General features: G+C 31.8%; 1 protein-coding gene across 7 annotated transcripts in view; it reads left to right on the plus strand.

Moving 5' to 3' along the window:
- LOC136982586 (uro-adherence factor A-like) overlaps positions 1-27,998 on the plus strand; it is a 114,364-nt gene that overhangs the window by 79,143 nt on the left and 7,223 nt on the right. For 6 of the 7 annotated variants that reach the window (XM_067279112.1, XM_067279114.1, XM_067279116.1 and 3 more), the window contains 2 exons: positions 3,816-6,317; positions 23,637-23,666. In XM_067279112.1, coding sequence (XP_067135213.1) covers positions 3,816-6,317; positions 23,637-23,666 — 2,532 coding nt within the window. The remainder of the gene's footprint in view (positions 1-3,815; positions 6,318-23,636; positions 23,667-27,998) is intronic. The other variant, XM_067279113.1, reaches the window with a different exon arrangement.

Here is a 27,998-nt window from a genome sequence, read left to right on the forward strand (position 1 = left end):
TAAAACTCACAAACAAGGGCAACAATTACGCCCAGTAGTTGATAAAGCTAAAGCTCCCACGCGTAAATTAGAAAGAGCTGTACATAATATCCTTACTGCGCATCTTGAGGGGAACTTTTATATCATCATCAATCCAGAGAAGTTAATTGAACAACTTAAGAAAATCACTTTGCCTACTTGCATTACGGTCTTGGATTTCAGGTAATTATACCCCTCTATAGAACTGCCACCCTATTTCTCTTCTCTTAGGGACTTCCTCTTCACAAGAATAGACAATACTGTACTACACCAACAAATATTGGCATTGACCCATCTAGTGTTAGTTCTGTGTTCCAATTTGATGGGGTTGTATAAACACAAATTAGAGGAGTCCCCATGGGCAGTCTGGTATCTGGGATCTATGTGAATTAGTTGTAAGACAACTGGAAAGCAGGACCCTTCCAAACTTCATACAACACATCCTATACAAAAGATACATGGATGATGATGATATTTTTTGGAGAACGACACCCAATCTAACGCAATTTGTCGACTCGATGAATGATAATCCATTTGGGTTATGCCTGGACATAGAACAACACAGCCAATCCAGGGTACGTTTTTTGGACCTAGACATGTGATGATGTTGGATTCCTCAATCTTCGTCAGTCTCGTTTGATCGACATCAAAGTTTTTATGTTTGAATTCATTTAGAAGATCCAGCTTGATTTTTCCTGAGGAAGAACCCGGAAGGGGTTACGAAAACATTTGATTTATAAGTGAGAATTTGTATTACGCAGCAGTTAAAGGTTCACATAAGTCAATTATTTTGGTTATATACCCTGCTGTGCGGATTGACTTTATAGAAGTAAATAAAATTAATGTTTTTATAATTCCAGCAACATATTTATTAAAATAAATATGTTTTTGATCAGTTTGACTGATCATCTTCATTTGTATAAATTTTTAATAAAAGGACATAGAATAATAGAACTCAAGGTGTAAAGGTAAAAAAAATAGAACATAATGTTTGAAGATCAGTCAAACACAACCACTCACAACTTGGTAAACTTCATAAAAAAAACAGCCACAAAAACCAAAATAACCAGCAGAAAAAAGGTGATAGAGCACTAATTTATTCATCTGTGTTGAATGAACATCATCAAGCTAAATGACCCCACAGCTGCTAAAACAACAGGGGATTGTGGTACACATGTGAACAGGGGAGGTGACATAAGAAAGAGGAGGAGGGGTTCTAGCAGCTGCAGGGTATTTAGCTTGATGATGCCTGTTCAACACGGTTGAAAATGTTAGTGCTATCACTTTTTTCTGCTGATTATTTTTGTTTTTGTGGCTGTTTTTTTTTAATCAAGATCAATCAAACCGATCAAAAACATTTTTACTTTGTAATTCCAAGAACATATTTATTAAAGGTTGATTTTATTTGCATCAACATTTTTCTCTAGATAAAGTGAAAATACTGTCAAATAGCACTAAAATCCTTATAATAACACAAGGACTTTCAGTGATAAAGAATCTTCATTAGGCTAATCAACATATGGAATTTGAAACAGAATTTCTTTAAGTGCAGTATAAAATTTTAATATTTAAACATTTTAATGGAATTCAAGGCTTAAAAGTACAAGAAAAGGAACAAAATTGCAATTTGAAATGATAAGCACAATAAAACTGGCAAAATATTTTCAGTTGTATGAGCCCATGGTAAATGAATATGTAGATCAGTTAGGATCACATGAATTTGTTGCTGAGAAGTTTAAAAAGATAAACCCACAAGCTAGGAAGCTTAAATGTAGATTTATTGCATAGGCACAAAGGGGAAATGATAAGGAATTCTCAAATAAATAATACCTTTTTATTTAGAAAGTAAAAGTTAAGGTTACAAACTGCTGGATTGTATGGTATTAAATACACTAAAAACCAATGATTGGCACAATGCTTGAGGAAGGTGATTTTGGATTCACAAAAGGTTAAAATTAGACACTCTGATATTTTTGGCCAGCTTGTGGAACATTACATTTTGCAATAGTTTCTTGGTGCTTTGCTAAGTAGCTCACTAGAACTCTGGCAGTAGTGCTGACGTTCCATCCATTTTCTCTAGTTGTTGGGTGTGATAGTGATGCAGCATACTCTAGATTTTTCAAGGAGGATGAGCTTGTCCCTATCATTACAGATAAGCCTGCATAAAGTTGGTCATGGGAAGAAGCAGGAGGAAGCAATGGTTCATGAAAATGTGACAAATACATATTGAGAGAGGCAGTGATGCACTCAGGATTTAATTTTCACTGGAACCGAGTTGAATGGATAAAAAAATTTTTTAATACAAATTCAATAAAATTTCTATCTTATGTGACCAATTCGTAAGTAGTATATAAATAGAAGACACAACACAATATAAATAACAGGAATGAATTTTAATTAGGAAAAGATTTTTGAAAAATTTTCTAGTGTTTCTTTTTCTTTGGAGGTGCCAGGGCCCCTTGGCCCTTTCCTGAGAGGACCAAGGATGGAATTGGTGGTTGTCCCAAGGTCAACTCTCTTTTAGAATATAAGATAGTGTGCAGAAGCAGCAAATTTTTAATCATGGTAAGCACAGGAAAACTTAGCAAGTGAATATCCTGCTTTGCCTAAGGCCATGTGGATGTTACATAACTTGAGTTGATGGAAGTAAAAAAAAAAGTCCCAATGAGAGAGGAAATTGTCGAATTGATATAGCACAAAGGATGAAAAAATTGTTGCTGGGATAATATGGGGAAATAGTTTTATTCATGGTATACTGAATAAAGGAGTTTCTTTGATCTTTGTATATACATATTTAAGAATGCTATTTTTGTGTCCATCTCCTCTTCTGTGGAAAAGAAAATAGAGAAGTAAATGGCAAACAAATGATGTACAAAGTGCAGCAGCTCCTGGGCTGTCTGTCCCTTCCCACACAATAAGAATAACATATCTGAATAACACAAGTATAGAATTAAGTAGCAGATAATAAATATTTTAAATTTTACTTCTCTTATGATCAACTCTGCCAAGGTAGCAAATAGAGGGAGCCTATAAGATCCTCTGTTTTTGTAAATAGATGACATCATTAAAGTAAAATTGGGTTCAGTGATGAACAAGAATGCTTCCTACATATCCAGAATCTGTTGTATAGTAAAACTGTTTTCGAGGAGCAGGGTCTTAATGAGCATGAACATGCAGTAAAAAATATTTTGCCAGTTTCTGTTGTGTTTATCATTTCAAATCATGATTTTGTTCCTTTGCTTGCACTTGTGAGCCTCGAATTTCATTAAAATGTTTTAAATGCTAAAATTTTATACTGCATGTAGAGGAATTGTTCCAAAATCCAGATTTTGTTAGCTTGATAACAATGATTTTGTATCATTGATAGTACTTTTGTTATTAAAAGGATTTTAATGCTGTCTGACAGTGTGTTTATTTTCTGATCTTATATGGAAACATTTGGCATGGAGTTTAACTTAGTATTTTTCTCCAATTTGGTACTGCACTTCTGTGTTAAACACACATAGCTTACACCTTTGCATGCAGATTATCTGCAGAAAATTGTAATAATTATCTGTAAAGAGGCTAAAAAAACAAACTAATTATTGTTTGAAATATATTGATTAAAAACTCAAGAAATTTTATTTTGACTGAAATTTATTTATTTTTAGTATAGAGTAAGTTTATTTTGGTTTATATTTGTTTATATTTAACTGTTTATATTTTTTAAATAATAATAATTGCTTTTTATCTCTAATAATAATATATTATGTTAAAATAAATTTCAAGCTTACTGAATTATAATTTTTTTTTATTAGATGATACCAGGCAGTTTTGTTCAATGGATATAAATGGAAATCCTAAGTATCATACTGGTTCAAAAGTTCCATATGGTATAACAGCAGTGCTTCCAGGTTCTACATTCGACTGTTATTCATCTGGAGGAAACTTCCATTCTGAAAATCATTCATCTAAATCTGATTTAGCTCTTCGCAAGGGAAAGCGAAATAGAAATAATATTGACAATCAAAAATTTATTATGGCAGAAAATATAGCTGGTCACAGAGGAGAGGAAGACATAGATTCTCTTCTTGAATTTATAAATTCCTCTGATCATAAAGCTAAAACTACAAAAACAAATGGAACAACTTCCAATCAGGTTTGTAGCTCGGGAGGTAAACACTTTATGACTAGTGAAGTAGAAAAGAAGAAAGAAAAGCTTCCTGTAAAAGATAGAATGAAACATTATCAGAGTTGCAATAAAAAGAAATCAAATCACATTAACTCAGAGGAAGAAGAGTACCAAGATAAAAATGAAATTCAAGATAGTGAGTCTGATGATAAATACATTCCAATATGCAGTGATAGACCTATTAAAGAAAATTCTTCTGAAATATCAGAATGGAATCATGATAGTGATAATTTCTTAAATGCAGAAGAAAAATCTGTAGAAGTTTCATTACCTGTAGAAACTGAATCTAATGAACATTTAATAGTTTCAGAGACTTCCGTGTCAATTTCCAATCAAACTATAGAAAGTAAATCATCAAAAATCTCAGCTGAAAACTGTGAAATTTCTGGACATCAAAAATTAGAAGAATCTGAATTTAGAGTGGTACTTAAAAAACATCGTAAACGTTATCCCTTAAAGAAAGCAGATTCGAGCAGATTTTATAATGGTTCCTCGGCTGCTAATTATAACAGTGGACATCAATATTTTGTGACAAAACAAACGAGTCATAAAGATGATATTATGTTATTAAGAGGTTTACCATTATCTCATCATAGTCAACGCAGTAAACAAGACTGTGCAAGACGTAAATCGACCAGCAGTGTTCCACCGTCGGAACATTCGTCTGCAGATAATTCAGATTTAGATAGTGTGCATTCTTTGCCTGTTAGTGGATCTGTGCCTCCTCCGACACGCCCACATCCTCATACAACACCACCTTCTACTTCTTCTACACCACAAGCATCCTATGCAGATATTGCTCGTATGTCTATTGCTCCAACTTCGAAAGTATATTGCAGTAATTTATATGGAGCAACTTTTTCTTCGTGTATTGATAAAAATATAAGTCCAGTTAATTTCTTACATGAAACTTTTGATTCAACAAATTTTCAGGAGAAAGATGGAAATAATAATAATCAGTTTTCACTGCCAAACTGTCCAAATACTAATACATCGGCAAATTGTGAGAATATTCAATTTGTGAATGATTCTAATGGAAGTCACAACAATGAGGAATCATTGGAATTAATTGTTTCATCAAATTCTAAAAGTGATTTGGATGATTTTTGTAAATTATCGAAACTAGATAAACTTGATAATGAGAGAGAATGTATAACTAGTCAGAAAATATCTGATAAACTTAATTCTGATTTAGAAATTACTGAAACAGACGACTGCATGCAGCATAATCTTCATTTGTTTAATTCAGATATACACAATGTTAAAGAAATTAAATTAATGAATGATGCTACTAATTATAACAAACATTATTTGTCTAATGAAATTAATCAAAAAAAAAAGTTTTTTCAGAAAGAAACGGAGGCAAAACAACAATCTAAGAAAATTTCTTTATCAGAAGTTTGCATTGAAAGTTTTTCTATTAATATGCATCAAGAAATTGTTCCAACAAATACTGAACAATGCCTAAATTCAGTCACTAAATTTGATGCAGCATTAGACAATTCAAAATTAAAAAGTAATGAAAAACCTGCTTCTTTCAGCTTAGCTGAAAATGAAAAACTACTTTCAAAATCCAAATTAATTGACAGTGAAAACTTCAATAATCCCAGAAGTAATGAAAGACATACAGGAAATGAACAAGTATGTTTCGGTGGCAGACAAAACCGTCCACCAGTCATTATAATGGATAATTATCTGCCAGCAGAAAATGCTTGTGGTGTTAGTTTTGGTATAGACTTAGAGGAGTTACTACATCTCAGTAATGGTAGTCATACGATTACTCATTCAAATCATTTTATCAAAGAAAAAGCTCTCAATCTCTCTACCTCTTCTAAGAAATCACATGAAAATGAGGGTGCTAAATCACTAGAATACTCTTGTAGTTCAGTTACAGATACTGTTGAAGAAATTGAGAGAGACAATCAGCAGCCATTTGATAGTTCCTCCAGTCCATCATCAATTGTATTTTTATCAAATGATGATAGTCTTATACAGGGTCGAAATATTACATCTAGTCCTGGTAGTAAATTAGTATTATTGAAATCTGGACAGCCTCTACACTGGAAAGAAGTTGACACAGACAAACAAAGTTTCAATTTTTATCAGATTGTTGGATTTCTGGGAAATAGTAAGTACAATTTATTTTGATTTAATACATAAGTTCTTCTTATAAAGAAGGTTGTTTAAGATGGTCTAAAATCTTAGACACTCTTTAATTTAGATAATATATTTACTTAAATTTTTTATCACTATCATTGTCATTATCACATTCTTGACATATGTAATCTGAACAAAACTTTTCAAATTTTAACATCAAACTAAAGTTTGTTTTAGAAAAATATTTAATGGATTTAATTTGTATTTTGTTCAAGTTACGTGTATCTAGAGTGCATTTTGAATACGTGAAGTTAGTATTTGTTTGAACAAAATGATGATGATTGAAAAATTTTAAAAAATAAATGAGGGGGCTATTTTTTCAAAATGACAAAGTTGCTAGAAATTAGCCACAAAATAGCAAATTTCCAAAAGACTGCGAAATATTTTTTCTTGGCTATTTGTGTATGCATTGGTGCATTTTTGTTTTGCGTACATTTGTGGCTAAAAATAGGAAAGTATCAAACATTTACATGTGTATTTTATTGTTCTCAGCAATATTTACTTGTCAATAACAACAGTATTTCATCAACATTAAACTTGTATGTGTACAAAATACATGGCAATGTCACAAAGATTTACATGAAGTATGTAGTTATGCTATGCTGCCATATTGCACTGTTCCTCAGCAAGTCAGTCTTTTGCTGAGGACAAAACAATACCAAAATTATGCCACCATGCATAATTTTGTCGTCAAATCTCTGCAACAGACAAACGGCATGTTGAAGTCATTTTGAGGTTATTGGAGAATGATTGTAAATGGACTTGTCTACTTTGGCACTTATTTCTTGGCATTTGTAACTTCTGATGTTTATCATATTTTAATGAAAAAGGCTAAAAATGAACAAAATTGATACAAGATGAGTGCTATATGCTTTGAATGGTGTGACAGAAACTGTTCAAATTCATGTATTGTTACAAACATGATGGAGAAGCCTTCCTTTATTCAATTATTGCAATTGATAAATCATGGACCAAGTTGTACATGCTGGAGCTGAAATAACAATTGAACAAGTGCTAATTCAACCACCACTCATCTAGAGCTGCAAGAACTGAGTAAGGTAAAAGCATTAATGATTACTAATGATGCAACAAATATTCGGTTATTATTCAGTATTCAGCCTATTTTTCGCTATTTGGCCGAATACCGAATACCTAAAAACAGGAGTAAGAAATAACGAAAACACAATAAATTAATCATTTTGGTATTTAGATTTAATGTTATCAGATTAGTGGTGTTTGTTTATATTTATTTATAACTTATAACCTGCACACAATAATAATAGTCGCATGTATTCACAATTTATAATTACAAAGATAAGCACATGTACACGCCTATTCGTTTAAGAATCATTGCACATCTGAGGGTCTGACCCTACCTATCCTTCTTTTTAAGTGCTCATCTTTGCTCTTCCCTTTCTCTTTCCTCTATCACTCTAGTCCATGTATGCCTATGCATACAGCATAATGTGTGCGCACAATACTTTCAATTCGTCACTTTTCTGTTATAGATTTCCCATTTTACAATTACGTGACTCATAGCCTGGTGATAACGGAGAAAAGACACAGATAGGATGTCGGTATAAGTCGCAGTTATGAGTTCACAGATTTGAGACAGCTCAGTAGCCTGAACGGCCTTAGGCTTTCACCCTTGCACTCTAAGTGACTTTCATCACAAGCATTTAGCTTTCCGAAGTCTATGAGAACAATTATTTGGCATTGACAGATGTGAATTTCGTGCCAATAAGCTGCCTCAACTTGTTTGGTTATGTTATCAACTCAATTTCATATTTATTTTCACATTTTCACTTCACGGTCCTTCTCTGTTCTTTTTCCGTTATTTACATGTGTAGGTCATTTCGTTGTTATCCACATTTGATATCATCATTTATCACATACTGCCATGACGTTCTTGTCTGTCTGCTACAACTGTCAAGAATTAATGCAATCAGCAAAGTGTAGTGACGGCGGGCCAATAGAGAGCAGGGTCCTTGCCATAATGCAGTTTGTGTGCCAATTTTCATACATGCGTTAATCAAGCTGAATAGTTTTGGCTGAATATTTGGCTATTTGCCCACGCTCCTGGCCGAATATACTATTTGTTGCAACATTAATGATTACTGTATACAATCTTCTTGTCTTATTTTCTACCACAGGGCAGACATTAATGCTAGACACTACTACCACTTCCTTGATTGCTTGATGACGACAATAATAATAGTGTCACAAAAGATTATTTATGTTTGCTGCAATTACATCTACTTGTCTCGCACAACAATACATGCAACCATTCTTTCTCACAAGTCAGGACATTTGTGAAGCAAATGACAGAAACTAGAACATCTACCATAATCACATGAAAAAACTGACCTTTGACCTTTTTCACAAAAATGAAAAGACTTGAGGCCAGCAATTCCAAAACATTGGCAGTTTCTTTTCTGCCTTAGGATATTCTCTCCAGATAGTGGTTAAAAATGGCAATCTTCTAACAATGTTTGCTAGAAGTATTTGCTGAAGTTTACCATTCAATACTTATGTAGATACCCCTACTTTTAGTCACAAAGGTAAAATGATTTGTAGCTATAAAATCAGTTTTAAACTGAAAGTGGTGGATTTTATGAAAAATAATAGGAAAGAGCAGAAAATAGGGGACTGGATAGATGACTTGCAAAGCAAACAGCTTTCTGACTTGAGGAAAATGGTTATGATGAAAGAAGCCAGAAAATTATTCAACAGTTGAACTATTTAATTTGACTATGTAAATCTTGAAGCCAATTGTAGTTGGTTGCAAAATTTTTGGCAGGAAAAATCATCTCCCCATTTTACTGGATGATTTTAAGCCAAAAATTATTGTATAAGTTTAAGACAAGTAAGAAAAGTTTGTTCAGTCTCTGATTATAAAAACTGAGCATAGTTAGTGATAGACTGTTTGTTGGATGAACATCACTGATGATGATGCTTGAGTATGTTGGCTTTTGTTTTGTTCTGATTCAAATAATATGTCAAAAAGTCTTGATTCATTGACATCTTGTATGGAAAACCAACAGTAGTTTCTACCTTCCATTGTCTTCAAAGATGTTTGTGAAGATAGAGAACTGATAAAGTTCAAAGCACTTGAAATTATGCTCAAAAACAGTTTGACAGACAAGGAACTGACCACCTAGTGATTGCACGCAGTCTGGGGGTTGATTAGCATTTCAGTGATGATTGCTGGTTTGGATGTTTATAGGTGCAAGGTTGTGGCTTCTACAAAGGCTGAACTAATGAACATGAAGATAACATGGATATCATTCCAGTAGATTAGTGTCATCCAACACCTGGATGTTTATTGGAATTGACTTTTTAAGAATTACTCTTCTGAATAGCATGAGAAGTGGATGCTGCATAGCAAGAAATCTTACACTCTGGAAACCAATGTTGTTGTTGAATGCAAACAAGTTGTTTACTGGGTGAAGAAGTCATGGGATTTGATTCTTGAAGACCAAGCATTTCTTTAAGATCTACATGAACTCCAATAGTTCTGACAACTCCAAACAAGATTGGTCAAGCCAATTTGATAGCACACTCCACAAAAGCAAATCAAATATTAATTTTGTTTAGAATAAATTTTATAAATTCTTAGAATCAAGTAGTAGTTCAGAAGAATTTTTCACTGAATATACAGTAAGGAATGTGGTTTATAGATTTGAGAGAAACTGGGTTGTTTTTACTATAGATTACACTGACCTTAAATGAAAATGTTCAGTTTCCTTTTGCACATGCGCAATGAATGGATTGAATGAATCATGTCTGTCAGACACACAAAAGTCCTAGCATAAGCACTTCACTACTATATTGGAGCATGTTAAAAATGAATTTTTCTCCATCTTGAAAGGTGCCAACAATTTTCTGAGTTATTGAAGGATGAAATAGCTTGCCTGTGTGTAGAACTTTTAGAGTCATGGAGATCAGACATAGCGGATCAAGAATACCAGAAGATGATGAGGACAGTAGAACTATAAACTGTGCATAAGTGATTCAGATGGTGATTAGTCAAACTATTGAGAAAATCAAATAGTATGTTGAAGAAAACAATTTATTGTTAACTTGATGATGATAATAAAAATATTAGGATCTTTTATAATTTAGTAATAGGGATCTGAAGTATTTTCTTGTTTTCCTTGACTAAAAGCTAACTCCCAAATGTATTATTGGACTAAAACAAAATTAGTAAAGTAATCAACAGTCGATGTTAAATGCCAAGCTTCAAATAGTTGCTGGCCTTGAATAAGCACCTGGAATTTTGACCCATACAAATGAATGAATAGCCACTCTCTTCACACTGTATCAAGTAATGCAGCATTCAATAGCCCAGAAGTAACTTAATGCAACAGTGTTACATAAATAATGAAACACTTAGGATCAATCATTTGCCAAGCCAAGACTTTTGAATAGGTAAAATAACACAAATAGATTATTTTGAAGTACAATTAGTGTAACAAAAATCTCAAATGAATTAACTATGCATCAATGAAAAGCAAAATTTATTATGAGAAAATAAATTATTTACAGGAGATTAATAATGATGATGGAATTAGAAAAATCAGTAATTTTCTGGGAATTCTGTCACAATTTCTGATTCTTAAAAATGGTTCTTCCACATTTAATAAGAAAATGAATTATTTGTTTCAGTTGAAGATTAAAAATTTTTAAAATTACAATATTAACAATTAAGTATTAGTTTAGTGGAAACTTTCATGTTCGACAAAGCAGAGAGAACACAATGCCCCATACACAAGTGAGGCCCATCATGGTGGACTTTTCTTTCATATAGTCAGATTCTGATTCTGAGAGATTACACTTGGTTGGTACTAACTGTCCCCATTTAGGAGCAGATAAGATAATATTAGGGTTGCCATCCATGCAGTATCAGGTTGACTTGGCAAGCAATTTCAAATTGAGACTGGCGGTCAACAAAAATATTTAAGGGTCGGCAAAACAGTTTAAAATATAAACAAAATTATATTTTAATTGAAAAATATTACATAAAATTATTTTTAGTATTTAGCATTTTTATTTATAATGATAAAACTCTTGAACAACACCTTAAATACTTTTTTCAGCAACACTTTAATTTATTTAAATAAATATTTTTGACCCTTTCTTGTAGGTCTGTGTCAGGTTTAACAAGAAGATTTGAACTGTTTAAGAACACAGTTTGTTTTCATTTAAATAAATTAAAATGCTGCTAAAAAAAGTATTTACTGTGTTCAAGCTAAATTAGTTTGTCTATATAGAAGTATTTTTTAATGACAAAATGACTTCTCCATTTTAACTATAAAAGTTTTTATGATTGACAGATGATGCTGTAATATGTTAAATTTTCAAATGCGATTTGTTTGATTCTAAGTAAAAATAACCATTCATGCTAGGTTTATTGCCATTTTGAGTTTTAAAAATTAATTTTTCAAGATGAATCAGTTTATGCATATGTTTGATTCTTCTTTTCCTCAAAAAAAAATTCACACAATTGTACGTTCAGGAAAACTTGGTTCAAATAACACATCTCTATGCCCAATGAGTATATATAATAGAACACCAAACAATCGCCTAAAACCCTCTAGCGACAAATTACTTTATACCAATCATTTAATTAGCCATATTATAGCCCAATGTTTAGGCAATTGTTTGGTGTTCTATAACTTGGTTCAAGTAAATGAATTCAAAACTTCATTAACTCTTGATGATTATTATTATTATTATTATGTTGGGTTAAGTGAGATATACTTGGTTAACACCGGTGGCTATGTACTATGCCAGACCAAAGTCAAGGCATAGTAACCAAAACAGAAATTAAAGAAGTGTATCAGTGTGTGTGTCTGTATTCAGGAATTTTCTCACAATATGACATGTATTCAATATAGTGGCCTTCTGTAGTGTGATGTATGTGTTTCTATTCAATTGTAATATGCCCAGGCTTTTGTGTAGTGTGTGTGGTATGACCCCTATAGAGGAGAGAACAAATAGGTACAATAAGCACCCTATCCATCCTCCACAGATGCCTTATTTCCTGGGCGAGTTCTGTGTACTTGCTAATTTTTTCAGTGCATGCGTTTTGTATATTGTGAGTGTTTGTTGGAAGGGATATGTCTATAATGTATGTGATTTTATTGTGTTGTCAATGAGTGTGATGTCTGGTCTGTTGTGGTAAACTGTTTTATCTGTGATTATGCCTCTGTCATAATACATTTTGTGCATGTTGTTTTCCAATACTGTCTGTAGGATGTATTTGTAGAGTGGTTTGTGAATGTCTAATAATTTGTGTTTCTTTGCAAGCTCTTGGTGTATTATATTTGCTACTTGATTATGTCTGTGTAAATAATCTGTCTGTGCCAAGAGCTTGCAACCAGAGGTGATGTGTTGTATAGTTTCTGGCATGATGTGACATTTTCTGCATGTGTCATTTGTGAGTGTTGTATCTTTGAGTATGTGTTTTCTGTAGTTTTTAGTATTTATGACCTGATCCGGTATGGCGATCATGAATCCTTCCGTCTCCCCAAAGAGGCATCCCCGAGCTAACCAGCTGTTTGACGCAGTTTTGTCAACAAAATTTATTATCATCATCATCATCATTTGCCGAACCTCATTTAGTGTTAAATATGATAGAATTAAAGCATTTACAATGCATGCTGATTGCGAGAAGCATTAAAAAAGTGCATCTTTTCATTTATTTCCCTCCACCCCAGTCTAACAAAGCAGTTTCCAAAGATGGTGACCTAGATGGCATGATGGGATAAGTCAAGTAAAAGAGAGTTAGTTATAATTTCTTTGAAGGTTAATGTTGCAATATTAACCTTGAGTGAAATAATATATGAAATAAGATTATAACTTTATTTTGTAGTATGCAATAAAAGTGTGCATATTCACATATAAAGGGAGGATTTTTGAGTTTCTTTTGCAATTAGGCGTTTCAAAATCATTTTCCATTCTGAAGCTTGATGTTTATTAATTAATGAGTGTACCCTGCTTGTAAATTATTAATTTTTCTAAACTAAAATAAACTTTAGAAAGTATTCAAAACAATCAGAATCAGGCATTTGCAACAGAATTGGAATCAGGAGAAATTTTGGTATCATTCCATCACTAATGATAATGAGCTATGCAAAAAGTATAAAATTCAGAACTATAATTAATACAAATTAAAAACAAAACCAAAATAATTGTTCACAAACTTTATTGACAATTGGGGAACTTAACTCTAATTTAAATTTTAACTTTTCACAAAAACTAACAATTTAAAGCAAAATTCTAATAATAACAAAAAGAAAATTCTTACAATGATCTAAGCCAACCCGTGGCCCGTCACATTAAATTGTGTGGCCTGCTAAGCAATATTACATATCTATTACAACTTTTGTTTCCTGTTATGTGTATACCAAAACAATTAAATAAATGAAAATTTGCATGTCATTGTTATAATGCACAAGTGTGAGTACCAACTCTTGGTATAACTATAAAATCTTACTCATTTTGTATTTGTTTTACTTTTTTAAAATCATGTTTGCCTAAATTGTGACTCCCCGTAATGTTACGCGTGATCAAAGTGGCCCGCAAAACAATTTGGGTTGGCCAGGCCTGATCTAAGCTAACTATAGCACCAAAAATATCAGGAAACCTTATTGTCACACACTCTGGAACTCTTCTTCACAGACTCAGAAGCTTTCTCGTCATCTTCATTGTCATCAATGGTTTTTATACATCATTGTGTGATGTCACAGTTAGCTTGCCACTCTAACTCATTTACATACTTGTGCACTAACAATTATTATTTTCTTTCTACATAATTTTTTTTGGTTATAATTGTCTTTCCAAAAAAAAAAAAAAGAAAAAAATGGTTGCGTTTTTAAGATCAGTACAAAAGGATTAAGAGAGAATTCTTTAATTTCACTCAGAGATCGCTTGAGATGCCCTGTTAGATTGACTATGGTAAGAGTGTTGTCATGTTCACAGTAAGGGTATAAACATCATTTTTGAATTTTTGTCTGAGGAGATGGGGAGTTTTTGTTCTTGAAACAAATTAAACATCCCAAAATGGATGACAATGATAATCAAACAAAAACCTTGAAAATAAAAGTAATGTTCAAATTCAACTTCTTATAGTGCCTGGGTACTAATTCAAAGAAATATAATATATCATCATACAAGTTCAAAAATTTCCTTGTGTCATTTTTTGCTCGTTATAAATTACATCAGTTTTTTAAGCTTTGTGACTTAAAATTCTAATAATACAGTCAATTTGCATTAATACAAATCACTATGGGAACTGTACTTAGTTTGCTTTATTGAAAATTCATATTATCAAGGTCAGAATTGTATAATTTAAGGAGATAAGGCTTAATAGCTGATCGAAATCTCTAAATAATAATATATTTATTTACAAAAACAAATTAATATTCTAAATGATTTTCAAATCACTATATGCATCCCAATATGCAAACTAGCATATGTTTGCATAGGATTACATTCATTTAAAGGGTGGGTGTTCTTAAATTCTTATTTTCTGAGTACAGTAGAATGATCTGCTAAAACCAGATGTTTGAATTGTCTACAATCAGAGGTTCGTTGTTATTTTTATTTGTTGGTGATAAATGGTGTGTGAATTGTTCACATATTTTCTTATAAATAAACAACAACTAACCCGTTATATATAAAGACCAACAACTGCCGAATTATCGGGCTAGCAAATGGCTATAGTAATATTAATAATTTAAGTTAATTTGGTACTAGGGTTAGGCGTTAGGCGCCATCTCTTGCTAAATTTAATAATTAGAATTTTAATTAAATAATTTAAATAAATTTAGGCTTAACTGGAAGAAAAGAATCGGCCCGAAGCGGGATTCGAACCCGCAACTTCTGCTATCCGTGCAGACACGTTACCAGTTACGCTACCCGGACCTTCGGTCCGATCTTCCCTTCCAGTTGATAACTGGTAATGTGTCTGCACGGATAGCAGAATTTGCGGGTTCGAATCCCGCTTCGGGCCGATTCTTTTCTTCCAGTTAAGCCTAAATTTATTTAAATTATTTAATTAAAATTCTAATTATTAAATTTAGCAAGAGATGGCGCCTAACGCCTAACCCTAGTACCAAATTAACTTAAATTATTAATATTACTATAGCCATTTGCTAGCCTGATAATTCAGCAGTTGTTAGTCTTTGTATTTTCTTATAGGAGTGGTGATAAATTACTAAACTTTTTGCATACAATCGGAGATTGAACCCATCTTTGATACCAGGAGAAAATTTATTATACTCAATGGAACATTTATTACAGTTACCGTTATTTATTATTTATGTCTAAAAGTTACTGGAAATAGGATTATTTTTTTGGAGGTTGTGTAGGTAATTCACAATTCAATTTAACTTATAACAAATTCTGGTAAAACTTTTGTTCAGTTTATTGTGTGAAAATTAACATTGTGACAATGGTGTTTTGCCAGGGCAACAGCAAAATTTGCTTTATTGTTCATTTTAAGGCAAGTCAATCATATTATTAAAAAAAAATATAAGACATTAGTCATGATAACTGAATGATAATGTTATGTAATAATTAAAAATTTTAATTGTTGCAATATTGAAAGTGTTAAATGTTTTTATATGCTTTTGTAGTGACAACTTGATGCAACAACACATTAGTGTGAAAATCATAAAAATAAATGCTTTGGCCCATTGGGAATGGAATTGAGTTCAGACATTAAGGAAGAGCAAAGAATATAAGTACAGTAAAGCGTCGTTTATTCGAATCAATTGGGGACTGGGGTTGTTCGGATAACCAATTATGTACAAAAAAGTATATTAACCTATCTGATGATGAAATTTTTCTCCGTTGCGTGTCGCTTCGTGTTGAATTTTTGTCGATTTTAAGCCTAATGAAAATTTTTATTATAATAATCGAGGCTATTGTGTTGTTAAAAATTATTTCTTTATTTTGTACAAACAAAATAAATGTATTGAAAAATATAAAAACAAAAAAATTATACTTTAGAAGTTAATCTAGTATCAAAAATGTTTGATTCGGCACGACACAGTCCGACTGGAAAGCTTTCGATTAACTGGCTTTCGGATAAACAATGCTCTACTGTAGTAATATTACTGTAAAGATAAATTCATTCTGCATTGATAATTTGATGAATTGTGCTAATTATGTGTAACACTTGAAAGTACAGCACCTTTACAATTTCCTGGAAATTTACTGTATAAGTTTAGTTGCCTGGCATCTGTGAGAAGCCAGTATATTTTCTATTCCAAAACTATGCATACAGTACAGTGTGTATTTATTGCATTTTCTGCAACTCAAAGTCAGGAAGGCATTGATTTTTTTTTTTTTTTATATATAGATTTTTTAAAATTTCATGAGAAATTTGACTTTTGAAAAAGTCATGTGGCATTCTGTAGATGTCATGTTACTAACGGAGGTTTTAAAAGTAACTGAAATTTACTTATATAATATTAATGTAAATAATACATAAGTGCTATTTGTTGATGTTATTTCATTGTTATATTTGCAAATTAATTTTGTATGTATTTTTTTTAAACCTTGCATGAACATACATAGTGTATTAATTTTAGTGTGTGTAATGAGACTATTCTTTTTGTGTATTAAGTTATAAAACATACTGTTTTACGTTCATTGAGAAACAGATCACATATAACTATTTTTTATTTTAACAGTTCAACAATTAATACAAATGTTGATCGTAGAACATTTTTAAAATTTTGCTACAAAAAAAAATATTCTAATTGTTTATATAAAGCTTATATATAAAATGAGATGAAAGGAGGAACAGGACTTAAGTCACCAAAGAGGATAGTGCAGGTCTTAGTATAATATAATATCAAACTTTCCAGACATTGTTGGTGTAATGGAATTAATATATAATTCAAAGATACTAACTTTTGTTTGATTAAAAAAATGAATAATTTTACGATAAACTATTAAAAGTCTCTTTAATTCGAAAAAATCTTTAACGGTAGAGTATCCCACAGCTTCTACAGATTATGAACTTCTTTATTGTTTTTCTACAGATGCATTTCGGGCCAGTGTTTCCTTCCTGGTTCCTCTTCAGTGCTACAAAATAAATTTATTTTCTTAACAAAACAACGCAAGTAGATGACATTGTAAGAAACACTTACTTGAATAATTTTACATTGAAGAACACACCGAAGTGCTTCCAAAATGAATCATTTAATATACATTCCCAAAAGGAAAATTGCAACACCACAAAGGAATGCACATAACCACATGCAAATTGTAAGACTGATACAGGTTACAGGTAATCAAATGGTTGAGTTTGTGTATGCATTAGGTCGTGGTACCCTGTTTGGGGCTATGAAGTCCAGCAGCCTGCTCAGGCCATAAATGCTACGAACAATGGTTCCCAGCAGTAGAACTCTTGAAGAAGAGTAGAAAATGCTTGAGATGATAGTGAGCTGAATATTACCAATTAATGGCTGGGAATGAGACTGTATCTTGTAGCTGCATGATTTCAGTATGTCAATTTGTGTAGTTACCACACATATTGGTCATGACATGAGAACCATCCAGCAATGTGTGACACGATGGACTTAGGAATATGTGCGAACATGCCAAAGAGCAGATCACACTGGCATTCAACAGAGTTCACAGACCAGCAGATTTTCTGAGCAGCCCATCAGGATCTGTTCTCCATGACATGTGACATCCAAAGCTGTCCATCAATGGGTGCATCTGTGTCCACCCAAACCATTCACAATAGGTTGCACAAAGTCAGGCTGCATGCACAGCAACCAGGATGCCATTAATCACTCAACACAGGACTGCACACCTGGCATGGTGTTGCCATTGCAACTGAACCACTGAATGGCATCAGGTATTGTTTATGGATGAATCTTGCTTTTGTCTGTGGATAGGCGAAGCAGGAGAATGCTACAGGCCAGCCCTTTTTGCTGAGCATGATATGGGCATCATGTTCGATCAGTGGACAGCTGTGGTGCACATTTCCAGTACTCTGACAGTGGACCAGTGTATTGCACGAATTGTCACGCCTGTGATTTTGTCACTAGTGCAGGCTATACTGAACAAGATGTTCCAGCAAGACAATCTCTGACTGCATGTTGCACAACAAACTCTTACTAGCCTGAACAGAATTCATGTCTTTCCCTGGCTTGCAGCATCTCTTCCATTGAACACCTGTGGGATATTGTCCAACGTTGGGTGCACCATGTACTATCATCACACACCATAGACAACATGCATGCCACAATGGATGCAGGGATACTTTGGGTAATCATTAATTGCCACATTGATTAGTTTGCCTTGCTGTATAGCTGCCTACGGGGGCCAAATTCATTACTGAATAAACATATCTGTTGCATATCTTTGTTCTTTTAATCATTTGCATATGTCTGTCACCTTTGTCAGTTCTGCAATATGTATGTGGCTATGTGCATTCCTTTCAGGTGTTACAATTTCACTTTTGAGGAGTGTACCAAATGATAGTGCTACAAAGTCATTTTGAGAACTTTATGAATTTCCTATATTTAGTTTTAACGTGCTAAAGATTTTTGTTATCAAAATGAATTTATTAATAAAAATACCATTTCTACTGGCATTAAAAGTAACTGTAAAGTTTCTAAGAATATAGTATTGTGAAAAGACAGAGTAATTGAAGTCAACAGTGCTGTTTCTAGCGGAAAGCAATAAAAGTGAATGATGTTTTTTTGTTAAAACATTTTTTTAAGAACAAATTAATAAAAGTAAGGGAATCCTAATCACATTGCTCAAAAGTTCACACATTCTAGGAATGTGTGAATTTTATATGAGTTGTAAATTGTAAAGATCTCTGTTAGTTTATCAGATTCAAGGAACATTTCACACACTGTTTCGGAGATGTCATGGCATTGGTTAGTGTTTCTAAATATACAGAGCACTGCATTCCTCTGCACCATCAAAACTCCACCTGTCAGCATTTTTCATTCCAGCAGGTTTTATTTTTGTTTGCTCTGCTTTTGATGGTTGGACTCTTGAAAAAGGTTTTGGGTTTTTAAACTTCTTCAACAACCCAAAAATTAAAATATATATATAGACACAGAGTACCTTTCTTCCTATATTTCGTAACAATATTGGATCAGAACTTGTGTTTGTCAGGTTAATAAATTTATTCAAAGATTATATTTTTGTTGCTATGCATGATGAACACATACATTATAATGTATTTGGCATCTGTTTACTGATCAGCAGGCGCACAAAGGAATGCTCAGCTACAGGTGGAAGGACAACTTATTTTGTAATATGCCAAACGATTGCTGGATTAAATCAGGCTACTTTATTAGACAGAGGTCCACATAGTATAGCTGGCAATGCATTGGCAGAGTAAGTGGGAGTTGCATATTTGAGTCCTGTTCTGGCAAAATTCTTTTCTTCTAAAGTATTCTAAAGTATTTAATAAATATTAATTTGATTATAATTATTAAAATTAATAAGAGATGGTGCTAATTCCTACCTCTAGTTTCAAATTATTTAGAATTGAATTAAAAATAATAACAGTGAAGTAGCCAGATTTAATCTGGCAATCACAAAAAATCCCACCTTTAAAATCCAGCAATGAATTTAATAAAATAAGAATGTTTTTGACCAGTTTCACTGACCTTCAGTTATGATAGAACGGAAAAATAGAAGAACGTGAATACAAAAATTTTAAAATGAGAACAAGAATTCTAAAAAATAAACAAAGAAAAAATAAAAATTAAAAATAAATGAATAAATATCTCTTAATAAAATTAAATTTCATAAACGAACTGCCGTGCGGTCCATTTATGAAATTTAGTAACTGAAGGTCAGTGAAACTGGTCGAAAACATTCTTATTTTATTAAGTTCATTGCTGGATTTTAAAGGTGTAATTTTTTTCTCCTCTCCAGTTTATTCAAAATATATGGATCCGGCAATCATTTGGCATATTACTAAAGTACCACCAGACTTTGGGCTGTTTATGTATGTAGATTGCTTATTTTGTTTAACTGTGTGATGTTTAACACATTTTTATGTCCTAATTTGCTCATTATTTTTTAAGCATCATTATTAATATTCAGAGTATTTAAAAAAAAAAAAGATTTGTCATAAAGGAATGCTTTGCATCCAATCATCAGATAAACAAATTCAAAAGTTTTTCTTTTCAAGTATACTATACACACAATTTTTAAGTTTCAAAAATTTTTTATTAAGGGAGTTAAAATTATTATAAAGATTTTTATTAAATTGGCTAAAAGAAGAAATTAATAGCCTTTTAAAACTAAAACTCTTTAATGCAATATACTGAATTGCCTAAATGTGGTAGCACTTGTATTTAATGTGGTACTTTATATCTAAGACTGCTAGATGTTGGTGACTATACCTGTTGTATTCAATTTCAGTTTTTATTTCCATTAATCAACTCATTACACTGAGTTTATAATTGTATGTGCTACCCTATGATGATGACAGGTACTTAAAGCATTCTTTTAATTTACAGTAAAGTTTTTTGTTAATTTACCAGTTTGATGTTGCTTGGAAAATTATATGGTAGGTGTATTTAATTATTTGTATGATTTTAATTTTTCAAACAATGTAGCAATATTAACACTATTAAGTCATTTTTAACCAAAATATTTAGTAGTAATTGGTAATTTGTTCAAAAAATTTTGTATGTAAAAGTAATAACACACCTTCAATTGCCATATAACATTGGGCTATAATTTGGTAGTAATAATTATAAATTACTAATAAATTAGCTAGAAATAAATAAACTCCTAGAGGGAGGCATTAGATGCCATCTTGTATTAAATTTAATAATGATAATTTAATTAAATAATTTTAGATTAAACTGGAAGAAAAGAATTGGCCCATAGCGGGACAAACCTGCAACTATCGCTTGCCATGCGGATGCATTGCCAGTTACGCTACCCAGACCTCCGATCCAATCTCCTCTTCCAGTATATTTAACATTATGATATAACCATGTTAGTTACTGTAAAAGTAATGTTTTGAGAGAGATTTTGGGTACTTGAAAGTATTTAACACTGCTGCAATCTAATAACACCTAACTTGGCAAATACCATGTTATCATCAATACCAGACTAAACAGTTCTGGTGCTCCTTCCAAGAAATCTGACTGAATTGAGCATGCTCAGAGCATGATCTGCAACCAAAAACAAATAAAAGTCATCTAATTTCTAAAGTAAACACACTGAATTACCAATTATGCTCAGATAGTAAGAGTAAATACACTGTAGGTATTTTTTAAAAGTTTTGTCTTCATTATTTACCATTTCCTGCCACATGCATTGCAGTATTCATATACTGACTTTGTTACAAATTGAGACAAGCACACTAATGATAGTGTTTCTATTAATCAACCTCTATAGATTTGTGTGAAAACTTTACTTTTATGTAAAAGTTCACAGTTTACAGAATTCAGCATTAGAGATGACAATGTCAAGACAAAGAGGAGAAAAATGAAAATTAATACAGTTCTTAGACATCACAGAAGTGTTTTAGAATGGAGGCAACAGCAAGTTACAGAGATCTGACTAAAATCACGCCTCATAGACAGTAAACGATGCATGCAATGACATAATGTTCTAAATGCCAAAAAACAAACTTTTCAGGAGAGATGAAGAAAAAACATTTTTCTAGTTAACAAACTTTAATCAAATCCTAGAAAAATTATTTTTACAATAATAATAAGGTCAGTCAGAGCCATAAGGTTGTAAATGCCAAAAACAATTGCAATCATAAAATGAATCTTAATGGAACCTTACAATTTAAGATATTAGGTTCCAAACAGCAAATTTAAAATATATTCCATTAGATGCATCTTACATTTTATATATCTATTGTATTTTAAAAAATTTTTTTAAATACAACTTGTCTCATGTTTGGATACTTCTCCGAAACTTGAGACACTATTTTAGCTTTTGTATCATGTCAGAGTGGCTATTTTTTTTATTTGGAATACTAACGAACTTTTTAAAAACAAATTGTGGAAACTTTACAACATTGTAATGCAAAATTAAATCAATTAAAGTAATCTTAACATCACTCAATTAGCTACCTACTCATCCATATTAGAGATAACTTTATTTTCTGCTCCTAACAAACAACCATTAGTATGGTCTCCTTGAAACGTGAAAACTAAAAATGTCCCAAGTAATGCTACTGTAGCAAATATGGGCACTTGATCATATTTTTTAAAATTTGAATATTCAAAAGATTTTACACCAAAGTTGTAATTACTGTGATGGAAAAATGTCTACACATTTATGACTACTTGAAATTACAGCAGCTACGACAAAACATGCGGTCACAATTGAAGAATGCTAACCTCTTACTACAAAGGGATTCTTGCATTTAGCAATGTTTTGTTCTGGCTTGCCTAAGACAGGATAGCTGCTTCAGCCAGAAATTTTATAGTCTCGCATAATTTTGGTTTTTGTGGGTTTTATCACAATGTTTATTCTTCTTTTGTACTGTAAAAATACTGTAAACAATATTAAAGTAAAAAACTAATTTATTCCTGTTTTGTATTTGGTTTAAACATTATTTATTTATATTAAATAATCAAAATAATGTTTTCTTAATCTCAAATTTTAATTGTTTATTCATTCCAGTTCATTCTAAATTATAATTATTAACTTTAGCAAGAGATTGCACCTAACGCCTAACTCTAGTACCAAATTATCTTATAAGTTGTTGTTGTTATAGCCGTTTATAGCCCGATAATTCAGCTTTGGTTGGTGTATTGCTTTAATGAAAGTTTATTCAGTTATGGGAGCAAGTTATTCTTTTATAAGGTTACAAATATTTTCCTTTGCTAATACAAGAAGAAAACTATATTATACATAAGTCAACTAGTTACTGATGTTTATAGTAAATCTTATTAAATGTTTTACTGAACTTTCTGATGTAAATGAAATATCTTATTAAATTATATTAATTTCATACATTATTTTAAAAGATGTATGATACTGTACTTTCTTTATTTTAAAATTACTTATAATTTAGGTTTATTTTAATAATTATCACTGTGCTGGATGATTATTCAGCTTACTATAGCTTATTAGAATTATTTATTTTAATGTTTAATAAAAATTTTTCTAACTGTATTTATGTTAAACTTATTGTTAGACTATATATTCAAGAATTTCTTCAAATTTATTTTAGTGTATTACGAATTATAATATAATTTTGCATTTTTTCCTTCCAAGTTTTCAATCACGTTAATAGAAGTTTCTTTTACAGCTTGGGAAATTCTACAGGAAATTGATGAAGGTAAATCTTGCTTGAAAACTTTTTACATTAGGATCAATATTAACATATATCCGCAACTTTAACAATATCGACCAAAAGTTCTATTCGTTGCTTTAATATTCATGCTTTCATTTTTAAAATTTTTTCAGTTTCTAAAATCAAATTATAATTTTGTGTGGATTTAATTAAAATTATAGGGTAATTTGTGTTATCCATGTTTTAAAGTCAGTTCAAAAATGGATGAATTATTTGACAGTTTTATCTGTAAGTTATGAAAAGTTATGAACCCATTTGAGAGATGTCAAAAATTATCAAGATCATCTTTTAAAAAATTGTGAAATTCCTTTATGTAAGCATTCATTTTCCATCTCATTCCATTTTTCCAAAATTATCAGACATACATTTTGCATTCAGCTCTTTTGTTTATTTTCTATATGTTAAACAGCACTTCAGATGATAAGACACTCTATTTAGTTTGATTTTGAAAGCTGATATGTTTCTGGTACTTTTTTCTTCATAATAATTCAGATAGTTCTGAATGTTGGATATCTATTTTTATATCTGGTATCAAATACACAACTATTACCCAAGTAATTGGGTACCCATTTAAAAGGTTACATTTATCCACAAAAATAATCATAAATGAGTGCACTAATTTTTATAATAATGATTTTCTATACTTTAATTGTTTTAAGAGTTTTTTTAAGCTACAGTATTTCTAATTGAAAATAATTTCTAATGAATTGTTATCATTTTTAACAACAATTATATAAACTAAAATTTTTTCATCAGTTAAAACTGTTAGTTAGAAAATGTGTCTGGATTTGCTGAACTATTCAAATTTAAAATAAGTTCATCATTGAATTTTCATCCGATGGAGAAAAATTTTTTAAAATTAGAATTTTTTGGGCAGACTTAGTCTTTATTCTAATTTTTAAAATAAGTTGTTTTTGGTATTGTATCAACTATTCAAAAACAAAAACAAATTAGTCAGTTGTAACTTTTTTAACCTTTGTTTCTCAATGGTCCCTGTTGCTTTCTTTTTCTAAAACATTAAAAAGCAATACAGGTTTAACAATGGGATTGGTTATTTTTAAGTAATAAATCTACAATTATAAAACCCTGTGGCTTTGAAAGGAAAAAATCAGAGTCAAACAATTGTCATAGTGAATTGGGCTACTTCCAAAGTATCCCAATTCACTACAGAGATCATTTGGCTTTGAGTAATAATATCTAGCTTTGAGATGCTTATATATATATATATAAAATCGGTTTTTCAAAATTTATTATTCATTTATAAATCCTTCAATACTATTAACACAACACATCCTATGACAAAAACACAACAGTGACTTCCTTGCTAAATTTAATGTAGATTGAAAAACATAAAAATTACTTAATTTTTCAGTGGTGTCATACATTTTGTAAATACAGTAGAGCGTCATTTATTCGAAAGCCAATCAACTGAAATGTCGGTTAACCGAAAGCTTTCTAGTTGGACTGTGTCATGCTGAATTGAACGTTTTTGATACTAGATTAACTTCTAAAGTATAATTTTTTTTGTTTTTACATTTTTCAATATATTTATTTTGTTTGTACAAAATAAAGAAATAATTTTTAACGATACAATAGCCATGATTATTATTATAAAAATTTTCATTGGACTTAAAATCGATGAAAATTCAAAGCGAAGCCACATGCAATGGAGAAAAATTTCAATATGGGATAGGTTAATATATTTTTTCATACATAACTTATTTTTCAGATAACCAATTATCTGAACAACCCCAGTCCCCAATTGATTTGGATAAACGACGCTCTACTGTATGTGCAGTCATCCATATCTTTACCCATGATGAAAAAAATCACACAGAAACCTTTAAAAATGTTGGCTTTTTGTAACAAAAATATAAAAAATTTCAACTAAATACTTCATATTGTTTCTAAGATATTAAAAAACAACATTTTTTAGTACTTTAACTGCTCTTTATTTCAAATTAAGCATTTTGGAATATTAGTTATTTTCCCTAATTAACTTATTTTTTGATGTTCTATCACCTCCCAAAGTTCAGCGAGTCTTATGTTAACACACTGTAATAATATAATTTATAATAATAAAAAACAAATCAATGTAAACTTGCTAAAAGATGAGGGCATAGACAACCAATATGACAGTATTTTAGAAAAAACCTAGATGATCAATCAGACCAATGGATACCAACAAAAAGGTGCAATACATAGTGAAAGCCATTAAAGAAGCAATAGTAGAAACTTCCCAGGCAAGAAAAAATAAAAAGAGAATAGATAACCCCAGAAACCCTGAAACTTATACATGAAAAAAGGCAGCTAAAAATTCAGAGACTCTAATAATCATCTTAATGAACTCTACCAAAGAAAATGCAATGAGGTAAAAAAGCTGTTACAGAAGATAAACAGAGACGGCTATAAGGACAATGCAGAGATATTGAAGGATACTATGGAGAATTTAAAACAAGGAATGTGTACAAAATGATAAAGAAAATAAACAGAAAATGACAAACCCAAAATAAGGACAATGTGAGATGAAATGAACAAAATACTAATGAATATGGAAGAAATCACAGAGATGGACAAGATATTGATGAGTTACATAGACATGTTGAATCCATTAATTTTCAAAAGTCTAATGTGTGAGCTGAAGAGTGTAGCTCCACTCCAACATGAAGGAAATGACATGGAAAAACTCTGAAGAAACTGAAAAATTCAGAAGTTCAAAGAGTCCTGGAAATGATGAAATAACTGCTAAAATGCTAAAATATAGAGGCAACAATTTCATCAAAGAAATCCATGAATTATGCAGTTTTGCCTGGAGAGAAAGTAATGCTCTTAAGGAGTGGAAAAAATCAATACTTAATCCCTATCCACAAGAAAGGTAGTGTGATGGAATGTTTGAACTATAGAACAATTGTTCTCACAAGTACCATGGATAAAGTACTAATGACACTCTTAACAGAAAGGCTGAGACACTAAGTAGAACAGCATTTATCAGATGAGCAAGTGGTGTTCAAGAAAAATAGAATCACAGCACAGCAAATCCTAACACTTATTGTTGAAAGGCAAAATGGAAAGGTAGAAGTGTATGTGCCTGCTTTATTGATTTCAAAAAAGCATATGACTCCGTAGACTAAAAAGCAATATGGGCAGTGCTTGAATCTTCTGGAGTGGACAAAAAAGTAACAATTCTTCTACAGGGACATTAATGAGAATGCAGAAACAGCAGTGAGAAATCTTTGAAGATTGTTTAAATGAAGAAAAGGTACCAGACAGGGAGACCCAATATGCCACTTTTATTCATAACTCTGCTAGAAATGGAATGCATCACAAAGTGATATTAAAGGCATATTTGTGCATGGTCAGAAAATCAGCAAACTTGGATTTGCAGACATTATTGTAATTCTTGAAGAAAATGCAAATGATCTGGAGAAAACAGTTAACACCTTAATTATAGAATTATAGAATGCATGAGGTATGGACTGTATATGAACTTAGAGTCTCAATGAAGATACCGTTAGGGTGTGTGATACATTGACTCCATGTTTTCAATGCTGATTTCTCTGGATATTTTTTTTACTGAACTTGGATTCTATTACATTGCTGGATTCATCATTTCAAGAGCTACTAGTGAGTAAAATTTTTTCAGATTCGGAAAAGTACTTTTGGAGTTAGATTCGTCCGAAAGTTTCGGCCTTTGTTGGCCCTATCAGGCCCCCCCACTTGAGTCCTGACTGTCTTATTGACGGTTTTATATAGCCCAGCAGATCAGTATTAAGTGCTGTAAGTTTGGTTCAAGAACGTTTATTGCAAGTCGAGAAACTGCAGTCTAAATTTTTACCGTTAGACAAAAGACTTGTTTCCACCGTGTGGTCAATCTAACTAGCCAGCATGGCTTAGCCAATCAATGCATGGCAATTTTCAGCTGTTTACTTTTTGCTCGGGCCCAACAAGACAGTGCTCGCTGTATTTCTCTGTATTCTTGGGGTACCAGGTGGGTGCTCATTGTGAGCACCTGTTTTGTGGTCTGTCCCAGCTTCACCAATTGGCATGTTTATGTTATCGCTGCTCCCAAGTGTTGCGCCAGGAATATTGTTAGTTATTCCACTCGGGACGTTACATCCAAGCTCTCCAGTCAATTGTGCTGATCATCAATTGTGTAACTTGCGTGTTATTCGTGTCTAGCCATTCGGCTAACCAGCATTGATCTACGCTCTAGTCAACTAATGTGACAGTCAGCCTTTACACTGGCTTATCCAACCAGTTCCTGTTATCAGTGCACTGTCTGTCCCATTATTCCCGGTGAAATGGCAAGCAGCAACG

Source organism: Centruroides vittatus, unplaced genomic scaffold (assembly GCF_030686945.1).
Source record: "Centruroides vittatus isolate TY-2023 unplaced genomic scaffold, ASM3068694v2 contig_854, whole genome shotgun sequence".
Lineage (NCBI taxonomy): Eukaryota > Metazoa > Arthropoda > Arachnida > Scorpiones > Buthidae > Centruroides > Centruroides vittatus.